At 47.9% G+C, this 24008-nt stretch overlaps 1 protein-coding gene across 5 annotated transcripts in view; it reads left to right on the top strand.

Annotated features, from left to right (window-relative positions):
• Window positions 1-24008, top strand: part of LOC144132350 (uncharacterized) — a 69173-nt gene that overhangs the window by 5644 nt on the left and 39521 nt on the right. Inside the window, exon 2 of one of the 5 annotated variants that reach the window (XM_077664680.1) lies at window positions 21000-21177. The exons of the other annotated variants lie outside the window; for them this stretch is intronic. Coding sequence (XP_077520806.1) covers window positions 21003-21177 — 175 coding nt within the window. The 5' untranslated portion in view covers window positions 21000-21002. The remainder of the gene's footprint in view (window positions 1-20999; window positions 21178-24008) is intronic. 5 annotated transcript variants of the gene reach the window in all.

Here is a 24008-nt window from a genome sequence, read left to right as displayed (position 1 = left end):
CAGGTCCAGTTTGCTAAATTTTTATTCGTTTATTCTTTGTTGTGAGCCGCGGAAGGACTTAAGCAGAAGTCATATTGACTGCCTAATGTTCAGCGAGGTACCCAACTTGAAATAAGCAACGAAAGGTGATGCTTTGGCCGCATTACGTTGTTGTGATTGAACGATCGAGTATGGTCCGGACTCATTGCTACATGGAAACTTCCGATCAATATTTTATTCGACTAGGGGCCAGTCAGAATCAGAATCATGTTTATTTATACAAGAAGGAAATACAGCCTGGATGAATGTATACAGAAAGAGGTCCCGTTGTCAGCGACAGTACTGGGACCTCCTAATTGTTTATCAAAATGCTAAAATAAATGCAAACATAGCAGTAGTAATAAGAAGCTGATGAAGCAATCTTGCCGTTACATATTTCCGCGGCGACACACATATTATATACAGGGGTGAGTAGGCATATAGAACAACCAAGCGGAATAATGAAAATAGAAGTTATACAGTGTTTATAGTTATGCAGTTATTCAGTACTACTTATAAATTACAATATGACTAAAAAAGCGAAAAACTGAACAGCAAATTGGCGACAGGAAAAATAGTGCACATAATAAAAGCATGTGGTGTACATCTGATGTAACACCTTATAATTCTAAAATGTGGTAGCTTGTCTAACAGCTATTGTGAACTACTAACGCTTTTAGTTAATAATAATAATTGGTTTTTGGGGGAACGGAAATGGCGCAATATCTGTCTCATATATTCGTTGCACACCTAAACCGCGCCGTAAGGGAAGGGATAAAGGAGGTAGTGAAAGATGAAAGGAAGAAGAGGTGCCGTAGTGGAGGGCTCCGGAATAATTTTGACCTCCTGGGGATCTTTAACGTGCACTGACATCGCACAGCACACGAGCGCCTTAGCGTTTTTCCTCAATAAAAACGCAGCCGCCGCGGTCGGGTTCGGACCTGAGAACTCCGGATCAGTAGTCGAACGCCCTAACCACTGAGCCACCGCGGCGGGGCTTTTAGTTCATTTTTAAATTTACATACACGTTTAGTGTTTTTTAATTCCACCGGTAGGTATTCCATAAGGAGAATGATGAAAAATAAACTTTTTGCTTCCCATAATTGGTGCGTACTTGAGGCAGAATTAGGTTCCTGTTAATCGCAAATCTCGTGGTGCTGGTGTTGGTGAGCTCTGGCCTTTGGATGGATTGAAATGAAATATGTTCATTAATTACTTTGTATATGAAGATACCAAGGCTAAGTTGGACAGGTTGAGGTACGGAGAGAATTCGCAGTGAATTGAGTAAAGATTGAGCATTAAAATCGAAGGGGCTGTGTGTTAGTATTCGGACTGCTTGATTTTGAACTACTTGTAACGATGTCAAATGAGTATTGTAGGTGTCACCCCAGCATGTTATACAATAAGAGAGATGGGAATGTATGAATGAGTTATACAAGGTTAAAAGTACAGACTGATTAAAGTAAGGGCGAGTTCTGATGAGAATTCTTAAGCCATATGCTATCTTCCATTTAATGCCAGAAATATGGGAACGAAATTTTAAATGGCGATCTAATTCTTCTGCTAAAAACAATGATGATTCGCTGACTGGAATGACGTGCGGGCCTAGGCAAATGGGGGGAACACAAGTAGTTGCGATCCACGCATCGCGATCGCGGGCGAAGGATATCGTATACACCTTCATGCGGAGTGAGCGCTCGGCTAGCTCTGTCCAGGTGGAAAGACCGAGTCGTGGCCCCCATTAATTCTCAATGGCGAGCAGAACATCAAACCCGGAATGGCGTCGCATATAGGTAAAAGAAAAGCAGGGCACTCTCGCTCTTTCCCACCACGGGGTCCGTCTTCAAGAATCGCATGCGACGATCAACACAAGCAGTTGGAATAGCGTCTCACTACTGATGTGTTTTATTTGCAAATCACAGCTTGCTTCATACAACTTATGCAGGTGTGTATGAGCTTGAGCTTCCCTTTGTAATGGAACAAAAGAAAATGGTAATTGTACCATTGATTCTTACTTACAAATCTGGAATACAGTAAAACAGATAAAAAACAGAGCTTGTTGTAAGCACGCGCTTGCTTTGTTGTTTTCCGAGAAAATACACTGTAGCGACCACAAGGCTGCGTTCTGGCATCAAGCTTCCAAATGTTACCACTCTTTCTATATACAAAGCGGCAAAGTTGTTTTTTTCCGCTCCATAACGTGCGTAGGCTACAGAGCCAGCAGGTGCTTCAGATATTTTGGTCCAGGTTGCAGGAATACAAATTGAGTCCAACGGATACTGATCTTCAATAGCAATACAACCCATCTGCTGCTGCGGGCATCACTGGGCTGCTCTGTTGCTGCCGGTCCGTCGGAAACATCGTCGAGCGTGCTTGGCGGTCCTCCACCGGCACTGCGCATTTGCCGTTTAGTGACAAGTTGGTCACACAGGTTCCTCACTTTTCTTTTCGATGTCTTCTTAGGCAGAAGGTATTTCGGATAGCTGTCAAATACTGCTGGCATGACATCGGGCGTGAGATGTAGGCTATCTGGCGAGCTCGTTGACGACACCGTTCACCGTCTCTAGATGTAGCAGTCTCCAAAATGTTTCTCGCAGACAACAGACGCTGGAGTCAAGTTGCGGTCCTGTCTTTTGATCAGCCGCTCCCACTCCGCAAGCCGTGTTGGGTCCGAGGACACACAGAACATGGAAGCCTTGTTCGGATTCTACCGGTAGCCACTCCGATGGAGCGGCATGAAACATGTTTTTTCCCGGCCTTGATGCTTCGATTTTACCATCATTAGTCGCTGTGGTTTTCCCTCACATGGGACAGCACGGGCAAAACAACAGAAAAAAGCGCAGATGCGACCAAAATGTTATAATCCACACCGCGCACGACCAACGCAACTGCAGCGACTGCGGCATGTCCGGTAGCGACGGCACCTTTACGACGAGCAGTGCCCCTCGCGGCCAAAGTTGGCAGGCATCGCGCGCGCTGCCACCCTCTCCCATTGGGAGAGCGCTCCGCTCGACAGACTAGTAGGATAATAGGCACTATAACACTGCATTCAGTTAGGCCTAGGAGCTTGAAAATCGCCAAATTATCTGAAAAACAGGGGCTAGTTATCACTTGTACCGCTAGGTGTTGGCAAGAGTAGGCGAAATAAAAGCGAACCGCTACCATTTGAGCGAGCTATTGCGTCGGAGAATCCAGCGGCGACATGTATTTATTCCGAAGCGGGCGAGCAAGGCGCCGCCATCTTGTCAACGTTTGCGTACGCAAGCCACGCAAGCGCCGCAACGCAAAGTCCTCTGGCTAGCGAGCGCACGCAAGACGCAGGGCTTGCACTTGCGTTCTGCGCATGCGCACTACCGTCCCCGCAAACTTGCGTACGCTAACCCGTTGCGTACGAACAGCTAAAACTGTCGAAAAACGCCGTCGCCGCGGTCGGGTTCGAGCCCGGGAACTCCGGATCAGTAGCCGAGCGCCTAACCACTGAGCCACTGCGGCGGGTCCCCCCAAAACCAATTATTACCTCTGCCCCTGTCCTCTCTTCCTGTCCCCTCACCTTTTTCATTTCATTTCTCTATTCTGCCTGCTTTCCTTTATTTCCGCTGCCCCAGCTCAGGTGCTACAGTATCGATGGCAGATGCCGGTTCTAGCAAAAATATTATCCTTCCTTTTTATTATTATTTTAATAAACCACTTCTACTACTCTTCCTTTCTTCAATATCATCGCCGCCCAGAAAGACATGCCGATAAGTTGGCTAGGTAACTAGAGCCAAAAATGTCCAAAAAGTGGGCGGAGCCAGGGCAACATTCGGCGCCAAATTTGAAAAACCGGAATTGTGGCCGAAGCCAACGCTTGGCGCCAAATTTGAAAACGAAACGTGGCGCCAAGTTTGAAAACTCAAAATGGGCAGTTGATGGAACCGAAACGAAGGAATAGAAGTTGTGGATGCCCGAAGGATCGGGAAATCCAGAACAATACAAATCAACTTTTTTGGAAAGAAGCTACCCAGCCAAGTAATCTATCAGTGCGGCGTCTTTCGGGTCCACCCCTTCAGGGAGCAACATGAGGTATGCTACAACTGCAGGAGAATAGGACACCGGGCCGATGTCTGCTACAAACCTACAACGAACCTTTGCCGCCGCTGCGGAGAAAATCACTCGCCTCCACCTGAGGGAGAACAGCCAACCCGTATGCATCGTCTGCAACGGGGGCCACAACACAGGCAGCCGGAACTGCAAATTCCGGCTGATCAACAAGAACAAACAAGGAACGCCCCATGGCAACCAGACACCCAAGCAAGGGGACAACGACTCATCACTACACGGACACCAGTCTAGGCCCAGGAAGAAGGAACACGGTGCTACCGGAAAAGGAGGGAGCCACAGCCGGAACAACTCCAGCTCCTTCCCGCCCCTGGGGAACCCTGCAGGGAACGAGAAGAGAAGCTCAAGCCGCGGACGCAGCGATAGCCGCTCCAATAAAAAGGTAAGCTGGCCAGCAGAAGCCTCCCAATCTATTGACGCTCGAGAGAAGGAGTTTCAGATCCAACTACAATCTCGAGACAGAGAAATTGCCAGCCTTAAAAAAGAGTTGGCTGACATTAAACGCCTGTTACAAGCGCATCAGGTACAGAATGCCACTGCGGCTAGAATGCCACCCACCGCGTCCCAGGATTCGACCAATAATGCGATGGAAACAGACGCTATTTGCCACACTCCCTCCAACGCGTCCCAGTCTTCAGCCCATAACGCGACGGACACAGACGCCAGAATAGCAACTAAAAGACCGCATCCTACAAAAGAAGGCGAGGAATCCAAAAGAAAGGCCGAGGCTTCGGAAGCCGACACCCCGCAGCCGTCGAAAGCGCCTACCAAACTCAGGGCAGACATCAATACTCTGTCAGAGAGAACTAGCGCTATATCAACAGAACAAGCAACCTTCCAAGGCCTCGTTACTACCAAATTTGCAGAGATAGATATTCGCTTTGCAACACTAGAGGGACAGGTATCCCAAATAGCCACCTGCATGCAGCAAATAATGGATAGGCTTACAACTATCGAGGCCCGCCTACCCCCCACCTTGGATCTGTCCACGACGCCACAACCATCTATAACCCAACATGGCACCACGCCAAAAATTTGAAATTTGGCAATGGAACTGCAGAGGCTTCCGCCGCAAGCGGGCCCACTTGCAGCTCCACATCCAACAAGCACCGTCTGTTCCAACCCCAGACGTGATTGCATTGCAAGAAGCTAGCGGCAGGGCTACACTGCCAGGCTATAAAGCATATCTGCCACCTCATTATGATACTAGTAACGCAGCCGGCTCCTTCACAGCCACTCTGGTGCATAGAAATATCACCGCAATTCAACATTTTATAAATGATTCGGAAGAAGATTACACCCTACTTGAAATAGTACCAAGGCAAAAAGGAGGCTCAAATCTCTTCATCCTTAATGTATACAACCCTCCCAGAAACAAAGGCAATGGACTCCCACACTTGTTGATAAACACAGTAAAGCTGGCTGCTAGGGCTCAACTATTAATTGTGGGAGACTTCAACGCTCAACACCCAGCATGGGGATATACCAAAGCAACTCCGAAAGGGAACCTGCTCTGGCAAATCATACAGTCACTAGGGCTCACAACGCTAAACAACCCGAGCGACCACACACGCATGGGTAACAGTGTATGTGTAGACACATCTCCAGACTTATCCCTCTCTAAAAACGTCAAGGACGCAAAGTGGGTCAACACCGGGAAAAACCTTGGTAGTGATCACTTCATCCTTAGCATCACCTTCCCCACGACAAAACTTAAAAACAAAGCAAAAGAAATACGAACCACGGATTGGGACAAGTTCAGGCAACTTCGCGACAAAACAGCTCCAAAGGAGATCTCTAACCTTAGCGAGTGGGTTATCTCCCTGAATGAGGATGTCAGCTCCACTAGCGTTGTGGTGCCAGTTGAGAAGGAGGAGCAGATTGCAGACTCAAAACTGTTACACCTGTGGCAGGCACAAAAAGGCCTCCAAAAACGCTGGAAGCAGCAAAAACACAACAAGCGACTACGCAAAAAGATCGCTGAAATCGAGAGGCGAATCGAGGAACATACACTTACTCTCCAAACACAACAATGGAACCAAATATGTGAAAGCGTCAATGGACAGCTCGGAAATAAGAAGACATGGCATCTTCTAAGACACCTGCTCGATCCAGAACAAACACGTCCCGTGCAACAAAGTCAACTGTACAGACTCATACATAAATATGAGGGTACAACTGAAGACCTAATCAAAGAGCTAGCAGAACGTTATCTAAACACGGATGATAGTACCACACAACCAGACTACCGGGGGACTCCTAATCCAAATTTAGACGCAGACATCACAGACGCAGAGGTCTGGTACGCAATTGGAAAACTGCGGACAACATCTGCGGCAGGACCAGACAAAGTAACAAATAAGACTCTCAGGAACTTAGACGCAACGTCGATCGCGGCGGTTACAGACCTTATGAACAAATACTGGCATGCAGGCAACATACCACCAGAGTGGAAACACGCGAAAATCACTTTTATTCCTAAAGCGGGTAAGAAACTCAGCACTGAGAATCTACGCCCAATTTCATTAACATCATGCCTAGGCAAACTCATGGAGCATGTCATCCTCAATAGGCTCCAAAACTATGCGGAGGACATGAACCTCCTACCTGAAACAATGTTAGGATTCAGGGCCCAACTATCTACCCAGGACATTCTCTTGCAGCTTAACAAGGACATATAATTGAAGCTGACGAGGGAACAGGAACGAAAGCAATATTGGGTTTAGACCTTGTTAAAGCTTTCGACAACGTCACCTACAAAGCCATCTTGACAAACTTGTCAGAAATCAACCCCGGAGAAAGGACGTACAACTACATCCGATCCTTCCTCACTAACAGAACAGCAGTGATAACGGTCGGAACAATAGAGTCTGCCCCAATCAAACTAGGAAGTAAAGGAACGCCACAGGGCTCCGTCCTGTCCCCTTTCCTTTTTAACCTCTCCCTCATCAAAATTCCCCCCAAACTGGCACAAATACCAGACCTACATCACACGTTCTATGCAGATGACATCACACTTTGGGTAACCAAAGGATGCGAAGGCTACATAGAAGACACAAGCAGCAGTGGACATCATCGAGGCATGCGCATGGGATTCCGGCCTCACTTGTTCTGAGCAAAAATCTGAACTCTTCGTGATCCGTCGTAAACAAAGAGGTAGGCGTACCACGACATCCCCCCCCCCCCCCCCCCCGCAAATAAACGTCTATGTTAATGGACGATCTGTCAAAGAGGTACAGACCATGAGAATACTGGGGTTGTATTTACAAACAAATGGAAAAAATACTGACACACTCACTAAGCTAAAACGCACGGTAGAAGCGACGGCGCGATTACTCCGCCGCATAGCTAACCGCAGACAAGGGGTGAGGGAAAGAGATTTATGCCGCCTAGTGCAGGCCTCTGCGCTGAGCAGGCTACTCTATGCCACCCCTTATCTGAAATTTTCGAAAGCAGAAAAGGACAAATTGGATAGCATGATACGGCAGGCCTATAAGGCTGCGTTAGGACTCCCACTAAATGCATCAACCGAAAGGCTTATGAGGTTAGGAATACATAACACCTACAATGAACTGAAAGAAGCCCATTTAATGGCTCAAACAGCGCGATTAGCCAATTCCAGAACTGGCAGGAGTATTCTTACCAGGCTCGGAATTAACTTTCAACCTACGAATAACGATGCTAAAGTAGACTTACCCCGCGCCTATAGGACGGCCCTACTAATCAAACCACTCCCCAAAAACATGCACCCCTTACACCATGAGGGTAGAAGACAAGCACGAGCCAAAGCCTTACATAAGAAATACAGACAGTGCGCTGCAACACTTTATGTAGATGCGGCAGAATACAAAAATACCAATGCCTTTGCAGTTGTGGTTGTGAACGAGAATGGTGACCACATCGTCTCGGCGACAATCAAAACGAAATCCTCTGAAACGGCAGAAGAGGCGGCTATAGCCCTCGCCCTAGCACATACCCAAGGGAGCATCATCCTCAGCGATTCCAAAATGGGTATCAATAATTTCGCTAAAGGGCGAATTACAAACACCTCCCTTAGAATCCTTAACGCAACCAAATTCTCACCAAATTATTCCGAATTGATATGGGTCCCAGCCCATTCGGGGAATCCGGGGAACGAGGCAGCCCACAATAAAGCCCGAGGTTTCGTCGACCGGGCAGTGGATGAGTCTGGCTCCCTGAATTTCACGAAGGACTCAATGATCACATATCATGATCTCACCAATCATTTTAAACTAGAGAGGAGAATTTTCCCCCCTCCAGACAAAGGACTTACTAAAGAACAAGAGGTTACGTGGCGTCGTCTACAGACGAGATCGATACGCACCCCATCACTCCTCGCGCACATTTATCCAGATCTTTACAACCCAAACTGCAAACACTGTGGCCAACGTGCTACCTACGATCACATCCTGTGGGACTGCAAAATAGAGCCACCTCCGGGTGATCTAGTTACAGCTCCTTCTCTCGAGCGGTGGGAGACCGTGCTGGCTAGCTCTGACCCCAGAAAGCAAGTTTTGGCGGTGGAGTGGGCTGACAAAGTCGTCGAGGGCTATGTACTCTCGACCACTTAACGCGACCTCTTGCCAAGCTCTTCCCGGCGAATAAAATGTTTTACAATCAATGGAACTTGATTAAATAAGACAATTAATTGTGGTAATTAGGAAAGTTGTTGAATGTACACCAGTGCTTAATGGGGTAAATGTGATGAGAAAGGACAAGTGAAGCAGAGAGGGGCAAAGAGAAACGAGGAGGCGTCAATGCTTTCGCATTACTCTCATGCGTGTTACAGCAGTGACTTCAAACGTTTTTATTGTCTTCTTTTTCTTCCTAATAACCACTTGCTTTACTGTATTTTTTTCGCACTTCCCTTTTCTTTCGCCACCGTGGTGGCCGATCAGTGGTCATATATAGTGCGGGCTCGGCTGCTTACCCGAAAGACGCGGGTTCGATCCTGGCCGCAGCGGTCGCATTTAGACGGAGGCGAAGTCCTATTGAGGCCCGTGTACTGTGCGAAGCGGCCACGGCTTCCCTCGTAACCAGAGTCGCTTGTCCCAAAGCGACTCTCTTTTCCCACGCCTCCTTTTAGTCTTGGTCCACACCATTTCATTCTTGCTTTACCGTCGTTTCGCGCTTCTGCCGTGTGGTTGTACCTCCATTACACTGTAGGAATTCTTTTTTTACCTCGCTTCATTACGCTGGGTAAAGCAGTCTTCAGATAGGCAGAACAGCGACCTTGAACGACCTTCAGCCCAACCAAGGCCATTTCCTTTCCTCAAAAACAAATTTTCAATTTCCCCTCTCTTCCTTCTTTCCCTCCCTCCTTATCCCTTCCCATACGGCGCGGTTCGGGTGTCTACCAAGATTTGACAGTTACTGAGCCATTTCCTTTCCTCACAAACCAAACAAAACAAGTGAGCCGCCGACATTAAATCGGTTCACTGGCGCTGACAACGTTGTAGGGCCCGTTGATTTTCACGAAAGGCGCACAACTGGCTCCTCGCCGGCCCCGGTGGTTCAGTGGTTAGGCCGCAGCGCTACTGATCCGGAGTACCCGGGTTCGAACCCGACCGCGGCGGCCGCGTTTTGATGGAGGCGAAAGGCAAAAGGCGCCCGTGTGCTGTGCGATGTCAGTGTACGTTAAAGATCCCCCGTTGGTCGAAATTACTCCGGAGCCCTCCACTACGGAACCCCTTTCTTCCTTTCTTCGCTCAGCCGCTCCTTTATCCCTTCCGTTACGGCGCGGTTCAGGTGTCCGCCGAGATGTGAGACAGATGCTGCGCCATTCACTTTCCCCCAAAACCAATTTCACTTTCATTTCAACTGGCTTTCTTGGTCAGTGGACACCTCAATCTCGCTTTCATATACGAGGCGTTAATAATAATATTAATTGGTTTTTTGGGGAAAGGAAATTGCGCAGTATCTGTCTCATACATCGTTGGGCACCTGAACCGCGTCGTAAGGGAAGGAATAAAGGAGGAAATGAAATAAGAAAGGAAGAAAGGGGTGCCGTAGTGGAGGGCTCCGGAATAATTTCGACCACCTGGGGATCTTTAACGTGCGCTGACATCGCGCAGCACACGGGCGCCTTAGCGTTTTTCCTCCATAAAAACGCAGCCGCCGTGGTCGGGTTCGAACCCGGGAGCTCCGGATCAGTAGTCGAGCGATATATGAAGCGTTGGTGTCCAACTTGTGGGGACACTAATGACTCCTCCGCCACGTAGTAACGGCCGCGCGTAATTATCACGCGATGTTATTCGCGCGCCGTTCGGGGGGTTTGCGAGGGAGGGCACTCATGCCGCCCCGCTTCTTTTCGCGCCCCGCAGCGACGCTGTCGACGCCGCCGCGGAGACTTTCCCTCTTTCCCCTCTTAGCACAGAGAGACCTCCTCTCCACATCCTGGGAGAAGGCGCGGTCGCGCGGTTCTCCTGGGGCCCGCTTGTCTTCTGGAGGGAACTGTGCACACGCGCGGACGCAGATCTGCCACGGAGACCACTGCCGTTATCGCCCGGCCACCGCGTGTGACTTGACCGCCGCGGGCCGTGAGCGAGGAGCGACGCGAGGTGAGCGGAACCTTCCTCCCCTACCATTTTGGGTGCGTTCCACCCTTTTTGTTCCTTTCACCCCCGTACGCGAGCGGAACACTCCCTCCTTGCGGCGGTTGCATTGTTGCTTGCTGCTAATTGTATTGCTCGGGAGGAATAAACGCTCATCCGAGTAGAATACTCGTGTTTGTCCCCTCTGGCCCGAACCCGCCGTGGTTGCAACTTACCGCACCGCTGGTTGATGTCACAGCTCTGACTGCTAGCAATGGCTGGCACGCTGGTGCTAGAGAGCGACTACTGCTTCTAGCCCACTGAGCGTTATTACAAGAATAACCCCCATATTCTTGGCGTCGAACGTGGGGCCAGAGGTGTGACAAACCGAGTGTCTGTGTGGCCGACTGCCGGCACACAGGCTAGCCATGGAGGCCAGCGGGATAGACTTCCAGTCCCTGCTGTGGTTGTCCGATATGGCATCTCAGCAGCAACATGTTGACACGGCAGTAACTACTGTTGGCGTATTCGCAAAGGCTGACGCTAGCCCCTGCGATCTAATGTCGTTTGAGCCGAGCGGTGATTGACGCGACACACTGGCTCAGACGAGCGGCGACGCTAGGCACTTCTCGCCAAGCGCTATGCCGCCAGTTACGGAGAGCACGGCGCAACCTGCGCAGCCTTACTCATCCCACGCGGACCATCAGCCAGAACTTTGTGGCCGGGCCAACTCCCAAGAGGCTGTGTTGCGAAATGCCTTGCGCCTCATAGAGAGCCTCACGGGTATCGTGCAGAACAACCTGCAAACACCCGCCCCAGAGGCGAGACCGAGGCTACGGGTGGACCTTCCGAGATACGGCGGCTATCATGATCTTGTCAGTGCCAACGAGTACCTGGATCGCATGCTGACCTACCAGCAGGCGACGGGGCTTACCGATGAAAGGATGGGCTTTGATTCGTTCCGATAAACGCTTTCCTTGATTGGTCGAAAGAAGGGTGGCGAGAATGCTACTAAAGTGTACTTAAGAGGAACGGCTGCCTTCCCGGTGCTGCTCGGGACCTCCGCTCCGAATATGTTGCGCGCCCCAGGGTATGACTGACCTTTTTGCCATGTGATATATATTTTCTCTCAGTTTGTAAGTTTAACTAATGATTCGGATCTATCTTAAACAAATCAAGTTGATCAATGCATCTCAACGACACATGCTGGTCCCCTTTTTCAATGCGGTGGAGCTCTTGTCCCGTCACGGAAGAACGCTTCGTTACACTACCTTCGCCGCCTACCCACGAGGCGTGCAGTTCAGGGATTTGGACGAACTCGCTTCGGCAGCCAAGCGCATACAGGCGGACATACTCGCCTCCCGCGCGTATTGGCCACCACCGCCAGCGTCGCAGGCACTTGAGCCGCGATGCGCCTGGAACGGAGACACTTTTCGCATTCGTCCCCGGGGAGCCGAAAGGGTTGCATTCAGTGACGGGCAATTCAGGAACGGTTGGAAGTTACCTGGCCGAGCTCTCGACCCGTACACGTATGCTACGTGGGCAGCACACGCTGCACCTGACCAAGGTACGCAGAATCGGGACCGACATGCCGACCCGAAGACGCTAGAGCAAAGGGAAACTGCGACGGTACGCCCGGCAGGGAGGAACGGTCAGCGGCGCGAGGCGACAACTGCCCCGCCCGGCAACGGCCGAACACCCTCTGCTACCGGTGCAACCAACGATGGCACTGCGCCCGGGAATGCAGACGCCCCGTGAACCGAGAGCACGCGCTTTCGGGAAACGAACGGAGCCGCCGGTGAGCAACGCTGCACAGCCGGCGGCGTCAACAGCGGTGCTCAGTGACTCACACGAACTCCTAGCCCCGCTGGCTTGTCATTTGGAACCACCCAGCGACACGCCAGTCCCGCTTATTGAGCTTACGGTTGCTCGACGTAAGTTCATGGCTTTGCTAGACACAGGAGCGAGCGCATCCCTGTTTGGCGACGAGGTATGCGAGCATCTGCGTCGGAACGGTCTCCGACTGCGAGCGAGCAACCTCACGTTCCGATTAGCCAGTGGCACCGCGCACGCGAACGGTGCCGCACGGCTTGTGGTGCGGTGGGAGAGGCGCCAGCGCTGCGCTCACCTCCTGGGGCCTATCGGTTCCCATTATTCTTGGTAGAGACTTCCTCGCCAAGACGGGCATTGTTATTGACGTCTGCAACGGAGCTTATAGGGAGCGAGCATGTGGCACCCTGAAACCTTTCGTTAAACCCCCAAAAGCGTCAGAAGCACATTCGGTTTTGCGATGCTACGTGCGCAGACGTACGCAACGATCGCCCGAGAAAGCCCCTCGAAACGCCTTCGGCCGAGCTGCCGTATACCAGCCGGTCGACCGCGCCGAGAGGAAAAGCGCGGAAGGGAACCCCTCCCTTCCCGTGCGACCCCCTGTCCCCCCTGCGGTGGCACTCTGCGCAGCGGCGACATGCAGGCCTTCCCACCCGCTGCTGGACGACTCAGGCGGTTTGTAGGGGGAGGAAAAAGCGCGCTTGTCTCTGCTCCTGAACGAATGCGACCCTGACCGTATTCACGGAGCGGCCTGGCTGCAATACGCTGCTGGCTAAGCACAAAATTGAGACAGGCGACGCCGTTCCGTGGAAGTGCAATCCTCGGCCAGTCAGCTTGGCTAAGAGGAAAGCGCTCGATAACGCTCTGGACGAGCTTCTCGACACAGGCGTTGTGGGACGTTCAAACAGCCCCTGGGGGTTTCCAGTGGTACTGGCGCCCAAAGAGGATGGAACTACCCGCCTTTGCGTGGACTATTGACGCCTGAACGAGGTGACGCGGAAGGACGCATATACCCACTTCCGAGCATTCCCTCGATCGTGTCTAATGTTGGTGGAGCGAAGTACTTCACTACGCTCGATGCCAGCAGAGGATACTTTCAGGTGGAGATGACTCCCAGTGGCCGAGAGAAAACTGCTTTCACTTGTCACAAGGGACTTCTCCAGTTTACCCGTATGCCGTTCGGCCTGGTCGGAGCGCCCGCGACGTACCAGCGTCTCATGGACCGTGTCCTAGGCGATGCAAGGTGGCACCACGCTCTTCCTTACCTGTATGACATTGTGGTGTATTATAGTGTAGAGGATATTGTAGTTTCATCCTCGTTAAACCCCGGAACTTCATCAATTAAACGCCGTTGTCGCAATTAGGTTGGTCACTCTGCATACACCGGGTGCTTCAGCGAAAGTTTTCAAAATTTCAAGAAAAAAAAATAAGGTGGTCGAAAAACTCTTTTAGGTGAGGAACTCTCAGCCCTGACAGATGCCAGTAATATTGAAAACCGTGCACTTTATATAGCTAAATAACTAAAATTTACTAAACCTTTAATGGCGTTGTCCGGCGGTTACGGCCAATATTCGTAGCAAGGCAATGCTACATTGGACAACGAAATGCCTCATTGAGTTTTTAATGGAAGAAAAAGTTGTTCCTTAAACCCTGGCACACAGGGAAGTCTGGTCATTTTTTCTGGACAAAAGTTTAAAGAGAGCGCGCGAGCTGTGCGGGAAGTTTACTGCAAACACAACGCGCGCTGGGAATACCTACGGCGCCCAGTTCGAACAGTCTATGCTGCTGTACCGCAGCATGCATTATATTTTGTTTGGTCACCCTAAAAAATGATGACTACGCAGTTGGTGTCGAAGCGGCCAAGGGACGCAGCAACAGAAAGTGCATACCGCGCGGTATAGCAGCGCAGCTTGCAACTGCCACAAGTGGGTTGCATTTGCATATCCAGGCTTGCGCCCCTCAATCGCTCTGCTTCGAGACTCTGCAAGCCCCAGAGTTCCAGCGTTGCAGGAACTTTAGAGGAACACTTTTTTATTTCGATGCAATAAAACAGGAGCACGTGATACGCAAATGCCAGACTCAGTAACGTATGCGGCGCTGCTAGAAGAAAGCGAACACCATCCCCGATTTCAGGTCATCATTTTCTATCTAACCCAAGACATACGTCATCACGTGGTTGTTGCTTCATATATTAGACCGGAATTAAGCTTCACTTAAATGCCCCAACTGCTAATTAATAATAATAATACTGCATCACTTTTTATCACACTGTCTACAGACATGGTCATAGGCGCTGTATACCGACCATCCAGTTCAAATTTACAATCGTTTTACAGTATTATGGAGACCGCTCTTTCGGCTTTGAACAGCAGGAACTATAATTCTATAACAATTACCCGGGACCTCAATATAGACACTTCTTATGGAGACCTAAATGCGGATTACTCTTTGTTATCGCAATTGTATAATTGCACAGTATAGTGCAATCGTATAATTTCACAGTATAGTGCAATCATATCATTGCACTGTACTGCACTAGTGTTTACACGTAAGTCACTTAAGGAAGTAATGTACACTGCTAATACAGAGCTATTTCACGTTTCATCTTGGTTTGGAGCAAATAAACTTACACTAAACAAGCCAAAAACTAAACACACGGTTTTCCATTCCCAACATATTCAAGTTAACAGCGGATCTCTGCAAATATATCTTGATATATCTTAATCTCTATGGAGCTAGTTAGCACCATTAAATATTTGGGCGCAGACAGCAATTTGAACTGGAAGCCGCACATTGATAACTTGTGTTCTAAACTAGCGTCAGCGTGCTATGGACTCGTAAAGGCGAGGGAGTGTTTCGATACTTCGGTATTAAAAATTATTTTTTCTCTCTTTTCTATTTTCATATCACATACTGCTGCTAATCATGGTGCTCCACATTTAAAACTTATTTGGACCCAATTTTACGACAATAGAAGAGAGCGGTGTGGATAATCACGTTTTCCGGTCCGTTTGATTCATCAGTCCTTTATTTTCCAGCTTGAAAATACTTCCTTTCACACTGTCATCCGAAATGAAAATTGTCATTTTAGTGAATAACATAATATGTCCCTATAACTCATTACCATTTAGCATCTCTGTGATACCTACACGTAACACTAGAAATTCCACTAACATAAACTTTACTTTTCCAGTTACCAGAAACACACACGGTCAATGGCTAATTCAGAAGTATTACGGTACAAATATAATTTGGAACACCTTACCAATAGAGGTGAAGACCGTCAATAACTTTCTGTTTCCCATAAAAAGCTTGTATCTTTCATTGGTTAGTTAGTAATGTTGCACTGCGTCCATGTTGCTATTGTTTTTGTAGTCATGTGTTATTCCTGCATCGATGTATATTTTCTGTCATTCTGATTGATTTGTAACCAGTGTGCGATTGTTCAACTCTGTCTTGATGGCTGCTACACATACGCTTGTATACTAAACTAGCTTCGACTATGGGCCCAGCAGTTGTTTGCTTATAACGTTGTTGTACAATTCCATGATGAAATAAATAATGTCTAATGCCTAATATACACAGCAAGCTGCTTCTACAAATCAAGGAATAATGAATGCCCGAATGAAAATTGGGGGCGTTCCTACATTCATCAAGAAGAAAATGCGATTGTATTTGGAAATTGGCCCACCCCCCAAAATTCCAAAGGCCCCTTCAAAATTTTGAAAGTATTCCCACCCCAGAAATTCGATTAAGGTAAATTAATTGAGATTATTGGGTAGATTTAGGTGGAATTATTACGTGGATTAAGGGGGATTCGTAAGAATTAATGGGTGGATTAAGGAGGATCAGAAAGAGTTAGTGGGTGGATTAATGTGGGTTAGTGGTTGGGATATTAGAATACCCCCGTTCCATTGAGTATTGGAACATTTTTTTTGCAAATTTAAAGGAGTACAGACACCTAATTTTGGTTGCATGTTTTCTTCTCTACAATAATGCGGGAGACATTACTACGAATGAATGAGCATGTGATATTCAGCTAAGACCGCTAAATAATTTGTAATCGAATTTTTTCTGTCATGCTGTCTCGGTTTCGGTTTCAACAAACGAACGATGGCTGTGACGTCAATTACTGCTTTTGTGTCACGTGAGGCATGGAATAACGTCCATTTTAATTTACTGCAGTGGTGTAGGCAGCCTTCTTCAAGAGCCGGAATGACAACGAATGTGGAAGCAACGATTGCGGTTTTTTCATGCCTCAGGTGACCTGTAAGCACAGGTTGACACCGCAGTCCTTTTTCGGCGGTTGAAACCGAAACGGAAACAGCACGAGAAAGAAATGAGCTTATAAATTATTTAGCGGTTGTAGAAAAATACCCGATGGTAGTACATGTGTAATAACGCCTTACGCATCATTACAAACAAGAAAACACGCACCCAAAAGTTAGATGTCTGTACTCCTTTAAAAAGTTGGTGCCTATTTTTGAAATTACATGCGGCTCCATCACTCATATATATGTCCCTGGCAGGTTGTCATCCACACATTTTCTCATTTTACAGGCAAGCAGGCTTGAGCGGAGTCGTAGCTCAAGTCGTCATAAGAATGGCGAAACTGTTCGTAGATTTCCTCGTTGTGACCACACGTGTAAATATGGATACTTATTTCTTTTGCCAGTGGTATACCTGAACCTCGTCAGGAAGCACGACAGTCTAGTTTTCGGCATAATCCAAGTGAAATACAATGCTCCCACGCTGTGTACATTTCTTTTCCATGTAGATAGCTTTACCTCGTGTCTTCCTAATGTGGTTGTGCACGATCCATCTTGCCACGAACACCAGAAGATGATTAAGAAAGTGTCAGCATTCAAAGCCTTTTTCACACGGTCGGCTGATTTCTACGTCGCTAACAATATTTCTTCAGTTTCTAGGATATTAAGTTCCTCCAGTGTCAGATACCTGCGTTTTAGACACTAGCTGCATTCGCCTAAAAGGCACCATGTTGATGACGGTATGCAAGTGAATACTGGGTGAATGTCATCAGCATCCATCTTGTGGTCAGTAATGTTCTCAAGAGCGGCAAGTCAAAGTTCATAGTTGGCACAAATGACACAAACGCACTCATCATGCTGTGGATAACATTTTACCCATGTCGGTCGGAAGCTGTAGAGTTTTGATAGATAGGCCAATGCCGAAATCAGGATGGTCATCTTTGTGTATGCAGAATGCCTGTCTAATGATCTTGTCATGAAACGCTTTGTTACGGATGTTTTTCTTTATATAACCGAGAGGGCATCCATTTTATTATAGGACTTTGTCTGGAGCATTCCAACTCGCCCTTTTTGTAGTCCGCACGCGCCGCAGATACGCACTCAGTGCTCACCTCATGACTGATGGAAGGGTCCTGTTGGTGCCACGTACACGCCGGGATCTTAATGTCCTGCGCTTGTTGATTAGATACATCGATGCTTCAAGAATAAGCTTCTTAATCTAATTTTTTGCCAGCGTTGATGGCAGGGTAGGGAGTAGTCGACAACGTTTCCGGGCTGTCGTAGGTGCTGAATAGGCTTGCCGAAAGCTTCCGGTCCACTGCGCGCATAAGGAGCACCTTTTTTTTCGGCTGTACTTTCCGATGCACCACCTTGGCTGTATGCCCGGCTTATCTTGCAGCGAACGTTTTTGCTTACCGCCTTCTGCTCCTCTCTCCCTTTGTTTCCTCTTGATGCCTGTCATGACTTCTCACTGCGCCTGGCGGTTTCAACGGGGACGCGTGGCTAATCGCAATGCTCATGTTGATGACGTCCATTTCATCATCTTTTTTTTTTTTGGGGGGGGGGCATAAAAATTGTCACTCGATCTGCGTGTTCTGCGAAGATATTTCACTGCAGAAGTAGCTAAAGCGGGGAAAGCACAATTAGTCCGTCTCGTTGACATTCACAGATATTTCGGATATTAGAAGTTGCTTAAAAACGTTGATGTATAGGTCGGTAACGCTGCGAAAATTTCGCTTCTTTGCAATGAGCTTCTTGTGCTTGGAAAGGTAATCCGCACAAAACCGTCGCTCAAAGCTATACCTGGTCGCCATGAGATGCGTGTGAGCAGTGGAGTAAGATATCCTTCATCTGCGACGGAAGTGAACATCCGACAACCGCTAGCCAGGCTCTATTCCGAGAGAGAGGGAAACACTGGCTGACAACGCTTGTCGGTAATGTGTGTTTTGCGCGCAACTCGTGAGCAGTCTGAGGCATAGGTGGCCACAAGGAAGCGGAGGGTGGGGTGCGCTATGGAACACGCATCGCCAAACAGTGGCGGTGCGCAATCCGGCTTGAGCTCATATGGTGATAACGTGTCACAACCTAAACCAAAACAACTCCCCTTTTGTCTCAGCCCATTATTATCATGCTAAGGAAGTTGTGCTCAATCACCAGCTCGTCACACAAATATTTATTACAAGCATATAGGTGCCCATGGCGTGCAGGAAATAATAAACAAAAAAGGCGGCGCTTAGTAATTGATAATGGATACGTCGCAGAAACAACGTCGCAGCTTTGGTTGCAATAACTGAAACCATCGCAACGAATGCGACCACCTGCACAACCCAACTTCATAACTTCATTTTAGAATTCGGAAAATATGGCGTGCATAGTGAGCTTTTTGCAGGTGAACATTTCGCTTACTTAACGGAAAACCACTGGCTCCGATCGTGGTCAATTTCACTACGTGGACACTTGTCAATGTGTTCTGCAGCTTATGCACGCGCAGGAAATTTACCGTGAGCAGCTACTACTCGCCGCTGTCTGCGATGATCCTTGCAGGAATTAGGAACGTTTTCAACTGCCACAAACGACTCGAAATAAACGCTTCGCGACACCGCTACCATGTACGTATTGCGTCAGTTTAAGGACCGTTCTGTGAACTCGATCAGCGTAGATTATTAGAGAACGCAGCTTGAGGGAACTGTCACTCGCCGCTGCGGCACGCGTCGAAGTTCGCAGTCGTTCTGTACACTCGTAATAGCAACATGAGGCCAATATAATGCATAATATAACGCCCATGTGTATAACACTATACTGTTATACTATTTTATCAATCCGCTCGTACATTTCCTCGGTTGTGTGTGTATTTGTGGAGGCAGTCTTGTTGTGCCCTGTTTTGTTTTTCGTATGTATAAATTGTGTCTGTACTTCACACCTCCCACTCCTGCTTACAGCCTCACCTTGAGCCTAGCAGTGGTGTACAAATAAATAAGCAAATAAAGAGACAGGGATAGGATGGCAAGGAGAACTACTAAGGGGAGCGACCGAGAAAGGACAGGGAAGGGGTTTATACAATATTTAAAATTTTAGATATTTCGGCAGTGAAGTTTCTACCCCCCGTAGATGCACACACGGGGAAATTTCGTACTGTTTTGCTGGTTTATCTTCTCGCAGTGTCTTTGTGTCGGGGCAGGCCCGCGGCAGTCCTAGTGGTCTTTCTTCGTGAGGGTTACACAATGCGGGATGACGAAGACGGAAGAGTGGATCCATGCTAGCAGGACACGGCGCAAGAAAGAGCGTAGCACAAGAAAAAGGGGGACGGCAGGGCGGAGCGCTGAACTAACAAATTTTATTTCGAAAAGAGACGAACCCGTATTTAAGAAGGGCATGTCAGGCCACATTTCCAAGGCAAAAAGACGGAAGGAAACAAGGCAAAAAAAGCGCTACTAAAAAAAAAATAAACACGCGACTGAAGCGAAAGAAAAGTCATGACCACAAGCCAACTAAAATCTTAAGAGAGTCATATTCTGATAAATAATAAAGCTGGAATCTCCGGTAATATCTCCAGGGCTGCCACCACTTCCACACACAGCAGCGAACTAGTAAAACTATTTCGTCGAACAAAAACCAAGAACGCATCAGTTACAAAGAGGCCAGACACTCAAAGCGAAGCACAGGGGTCATATATGCAGGCTGAACAATGAGAAAATCAGGTTACTTTATGGTGAGAAAGATAAAATCCATCTAAGAGCACGACCGAAAAATTAGAAATGCTAAGAACCGCAATGAAAGGACGGGTAATAATTTGAAGACTAAAAATGATAAAAACCCAACAAAGAACACGACAATACAGAAAATGTAAAACAGATATGATCGACTATAGTGTCGCACCAAACATTACTGGAATACGTATGCCGGTAAAAGGATAAAAGCCCAACAAAGAACACGGCAAAAGGAGAACAGGCAAAGCAAGCGATGATCGACTCAAAAGCGCAAAAACTAAGCTCTCAGTAACAAAAAGCGTGCTAAACAATGTTGCTAAAATCTAGAATTTCTTGACAGGAAGGCCACTTCTCTTCCTGATAATGAAATTGAAGGCATACTTACGCACTGATCATTCAGAAACCTTTGTATGCTGGCAGCTTCCATAGTGTCATGAGTTAGGTTATCAACGTGTCTCTCTATCACTGGGGTTTTTTCGAAGTCTGGTAAGCAGCCTGAGCCCGTGTCTTTACAATCCCGACAGCGAATGCATAGCTGGCGCGCCGTACACCTACAGGGGAAAGCGTCTCCCTACCTGACGACGTGCGATGGCTGCTCAGCTGAAGTCCGAAGTTCTCCGCTGAACCAAGGATGCGAGTCCCTGAACTACTGCATCGCTGAGGCAAGTCTCAAGGCTCGCTCCAAAGTGCGGAAGCATACAGGTGAATTTAGGAGGGTTTGAATATGCTCACACGCTGCGAAGGCAAGAGCAGGAAGTTCCCTTTGCAAATAGCTGTTGTTTATTTTATAGAACAGGATTTAATTTTGGTGATTGCTGACCGAGAAGGCAGGCTCAGCGTTTTAACCCGACAGGTGTACTTGTGAAAAGCATCAGAGGCCATTTAATCTTCCTTTGACTTGCAGAGTGATCGTTCAGTTTTCAAGGAAAAAATAAAGGAGGCAAAGAAAATGTGCGAAAAACAACTGTAAAAACTTTGCGATGCTAGTAAGGACAGAAACTTAGCATTGAAATGTCCTTCACGGTAAAGGATAAACCAGGTTGTCCTCTCCGTGTTATAGTGTCAGAAACTGGAACGTGGCAAAAATGTGTAGAAATGTGTCTGCAGCACATCCTTAAAAAACTGCCCCTCCAAGATCCTTTCTTAGTAAAAAATGCGGGCGGTGTTGTACAGCTTTCGAAAACACAGCAGTACAAACCACTTTCTGCGGTGAATGTTAAGGATTTGTACTATTCAATACCCCTACCTTCTCCGATGTAGCAATGAGATTGTAGATAATTTTGGTGTTGTTGTCTTTCAACACGAACGTGGCATTCCTGTTGAAGGCTTCGTGGATCTGCTATCTGCTTACCTGAAATCAACTTTTGCGACGTAGCATGACCGTCTTTTTCTGCAGAAGCAAATTATTTGCATTGGATCTGTTATAGTCCCGGCATTAAACAACCTGTATCTAGGTTAACTTGACAATGTTATCAATAGCCACCTGGAAGGAACGAAGGTCATAACAGTCTTCCGGTTTGTTGATTTTTTGGTGCTCTTTTATTGTACTCAGGATACGTTTAATTTGGAAGTCGCAGCAGCCTTAACAGTGCTTACACAGTGCTTGACACCCTTAACTTTAACGCATGAGTTTTCAGAAAGAGGCGTCTTACAATTGGTACAACTAAGTATCGAATGTAAGGTAGATCATGTTTGTTGGACATGTGAATCTAGGGCAACAAGCCCATTCTTCAGTTTGACTCGGCCCATTCAAAACTTGTTAAAATGAATATAGTTCAAGCCGTGTTCAAAATGCTCTCAAGAAATCCTACATTCATAGCACTGAACAAAATTTCCTGGGGCAGACGGCCAGATTGGAAAGAGCAGGGTACCCTCCTAAGCTTCTTGGCTCGGTTGCTGAGGCTATGCTAAAGAAGTCTTAACGACGTGTGACTGAAGGGGGACAAATGCGCAGAAAGAAATTGCTTGGTCTGCCTTACAATTTTCATATTTCCCACAACCTGAGAAAAAAATGGGAGAAAAGTAGGCGCAGAGGTCGTTTTCAGTGTCCCAGGGAGGTTATCATCGTCTCTGCAATCGTGTCAACAAGCCTAAAAAAAAAGAGGAGCATCTGCACCTCTCGCAAATAGCAGCACTTTGTTCAGTGCTCTGAGCTAGTTACTTATTCCATTCCCCTGTACAGTTGAATCCCGCTACAACGAAATCGATGGGACGCGCAAGAAACTTCGTCGTCGCGAAATTTTGCTGTCGAGAAATTAACCAAAAATACAAGGTAATAACTCCAGCAAAACATAGTTTTATTGCCAGAAATCTGTGAGCTTAGCCTGCTTGCGTTTCACTGCCAGCAGCGGCGTCACGCGACTCTTGCACTCTGTTAGCAGCGACATCGCAACGTCGTCATCGCGTGTGCCAAGGAATTTTCTAATAACGTCGAAGGCATCCAGTACCTGTGATGAGGCTGCCGGGGGAGATAAATCTTGAGAGGAGTCGTCTTCATGATCGGACAGCTCTTCCGGCTCGCGAACACTTTTGATGATGTCTTCATCGCTTCGTTCCTCGTGGACAATCACGTCCGCGTCAGCGTCGAGGAAATCGTCCAGCGCTATGTCAGCAGGGACGTTTCCAGCTTCCTGGAACGATTTCCAAGTAACGTGAATCCCCGGAGTCGATGACGATGGTACCCTTTCCGCGGCTGCAGTCATGCTGGTCGCCTTGCTGTCGACAAACACGGCGTGCATGAAGCAGTTGCGGATTACGCTGCACTGTGTTGATCTCCATGCCGCAGCCAGCATTTCTAAAGCCATGAAAAGATCGACTTTCGTCTCCCTACCAATGTCGGTGTTCCGGAGAAGCCGCTGGATCAACCTCTCCCTGTAGGAAGACTTAATGCTCCGGATGATGCCTTGGTCCAGGGGTTGAATGACTGAGGTGCAGTTTGACGGGAAGAACTTCAGCTCTACACTCGACAGCTTGAAGTCGTCAATACGGTGCGCTGAACAATTGTCCAAGAGCAAACAAATCTTTCGATTTTGTCTGCTCATGTCGCGGTCAAGTGCCACCACCCAGTCGGCAAAAATGGCACGGGTCATCCGCGACCGGTTGTTTGCAACGTACTTGACAGGTAGGCTCCTGTTCCCCTTGAAGCAGCGTGGTTTCGCACTTTTTCCAATAACTAATGGGGGGCGTTTGTCAGACCTATCCACATTTGTGCACCGCAGCACAGTCATTCGTTTCTTGCTATGTTTGCCTCCGTGGCAACGCTGCCCTTCAAAATCAAGCGTATTCGCTGGCAGCATATCATAGAAGAGGCCCGTCTCGTCTGCGTTATAAATATCAGACAGAGCGTAACTGCTCATTTTGTCAGTCATGTTGTCTGCCGCCCATGCTGATGCGCCGTCAACATCCGCAGATGCCGATTTACTACACAAAACCTTGCCGACGATGTTATGCCTTTCTTTAAAGCGATTCAGCCATCCTATGCTTGCCTTAAAGTCGTTGAGCCCTAGCAAACAAGCATAATTTAGGGCCTTCTG

Source organism: Amblyomma americanum, chromosome 5 (assembly GCF_052857255.1).
Source record: "Amblyomma americanum isolate KBUSLIRL-KWMA chromosome 5, ASM5285725v1, whole genome shotgun sequence".
NCBI classification, from domain to species: domain Eukaryota; kingdom Metazoa; phylum Arthropoda; class Arachnida; order Ixodida; family Ixodidae; genus Amblyomma; species Amblyomma americanum.
Note: the sequence above shows the minus strand (reverse complement) of the source record. Positions and strands in the feature narration are given on the sequence as shown.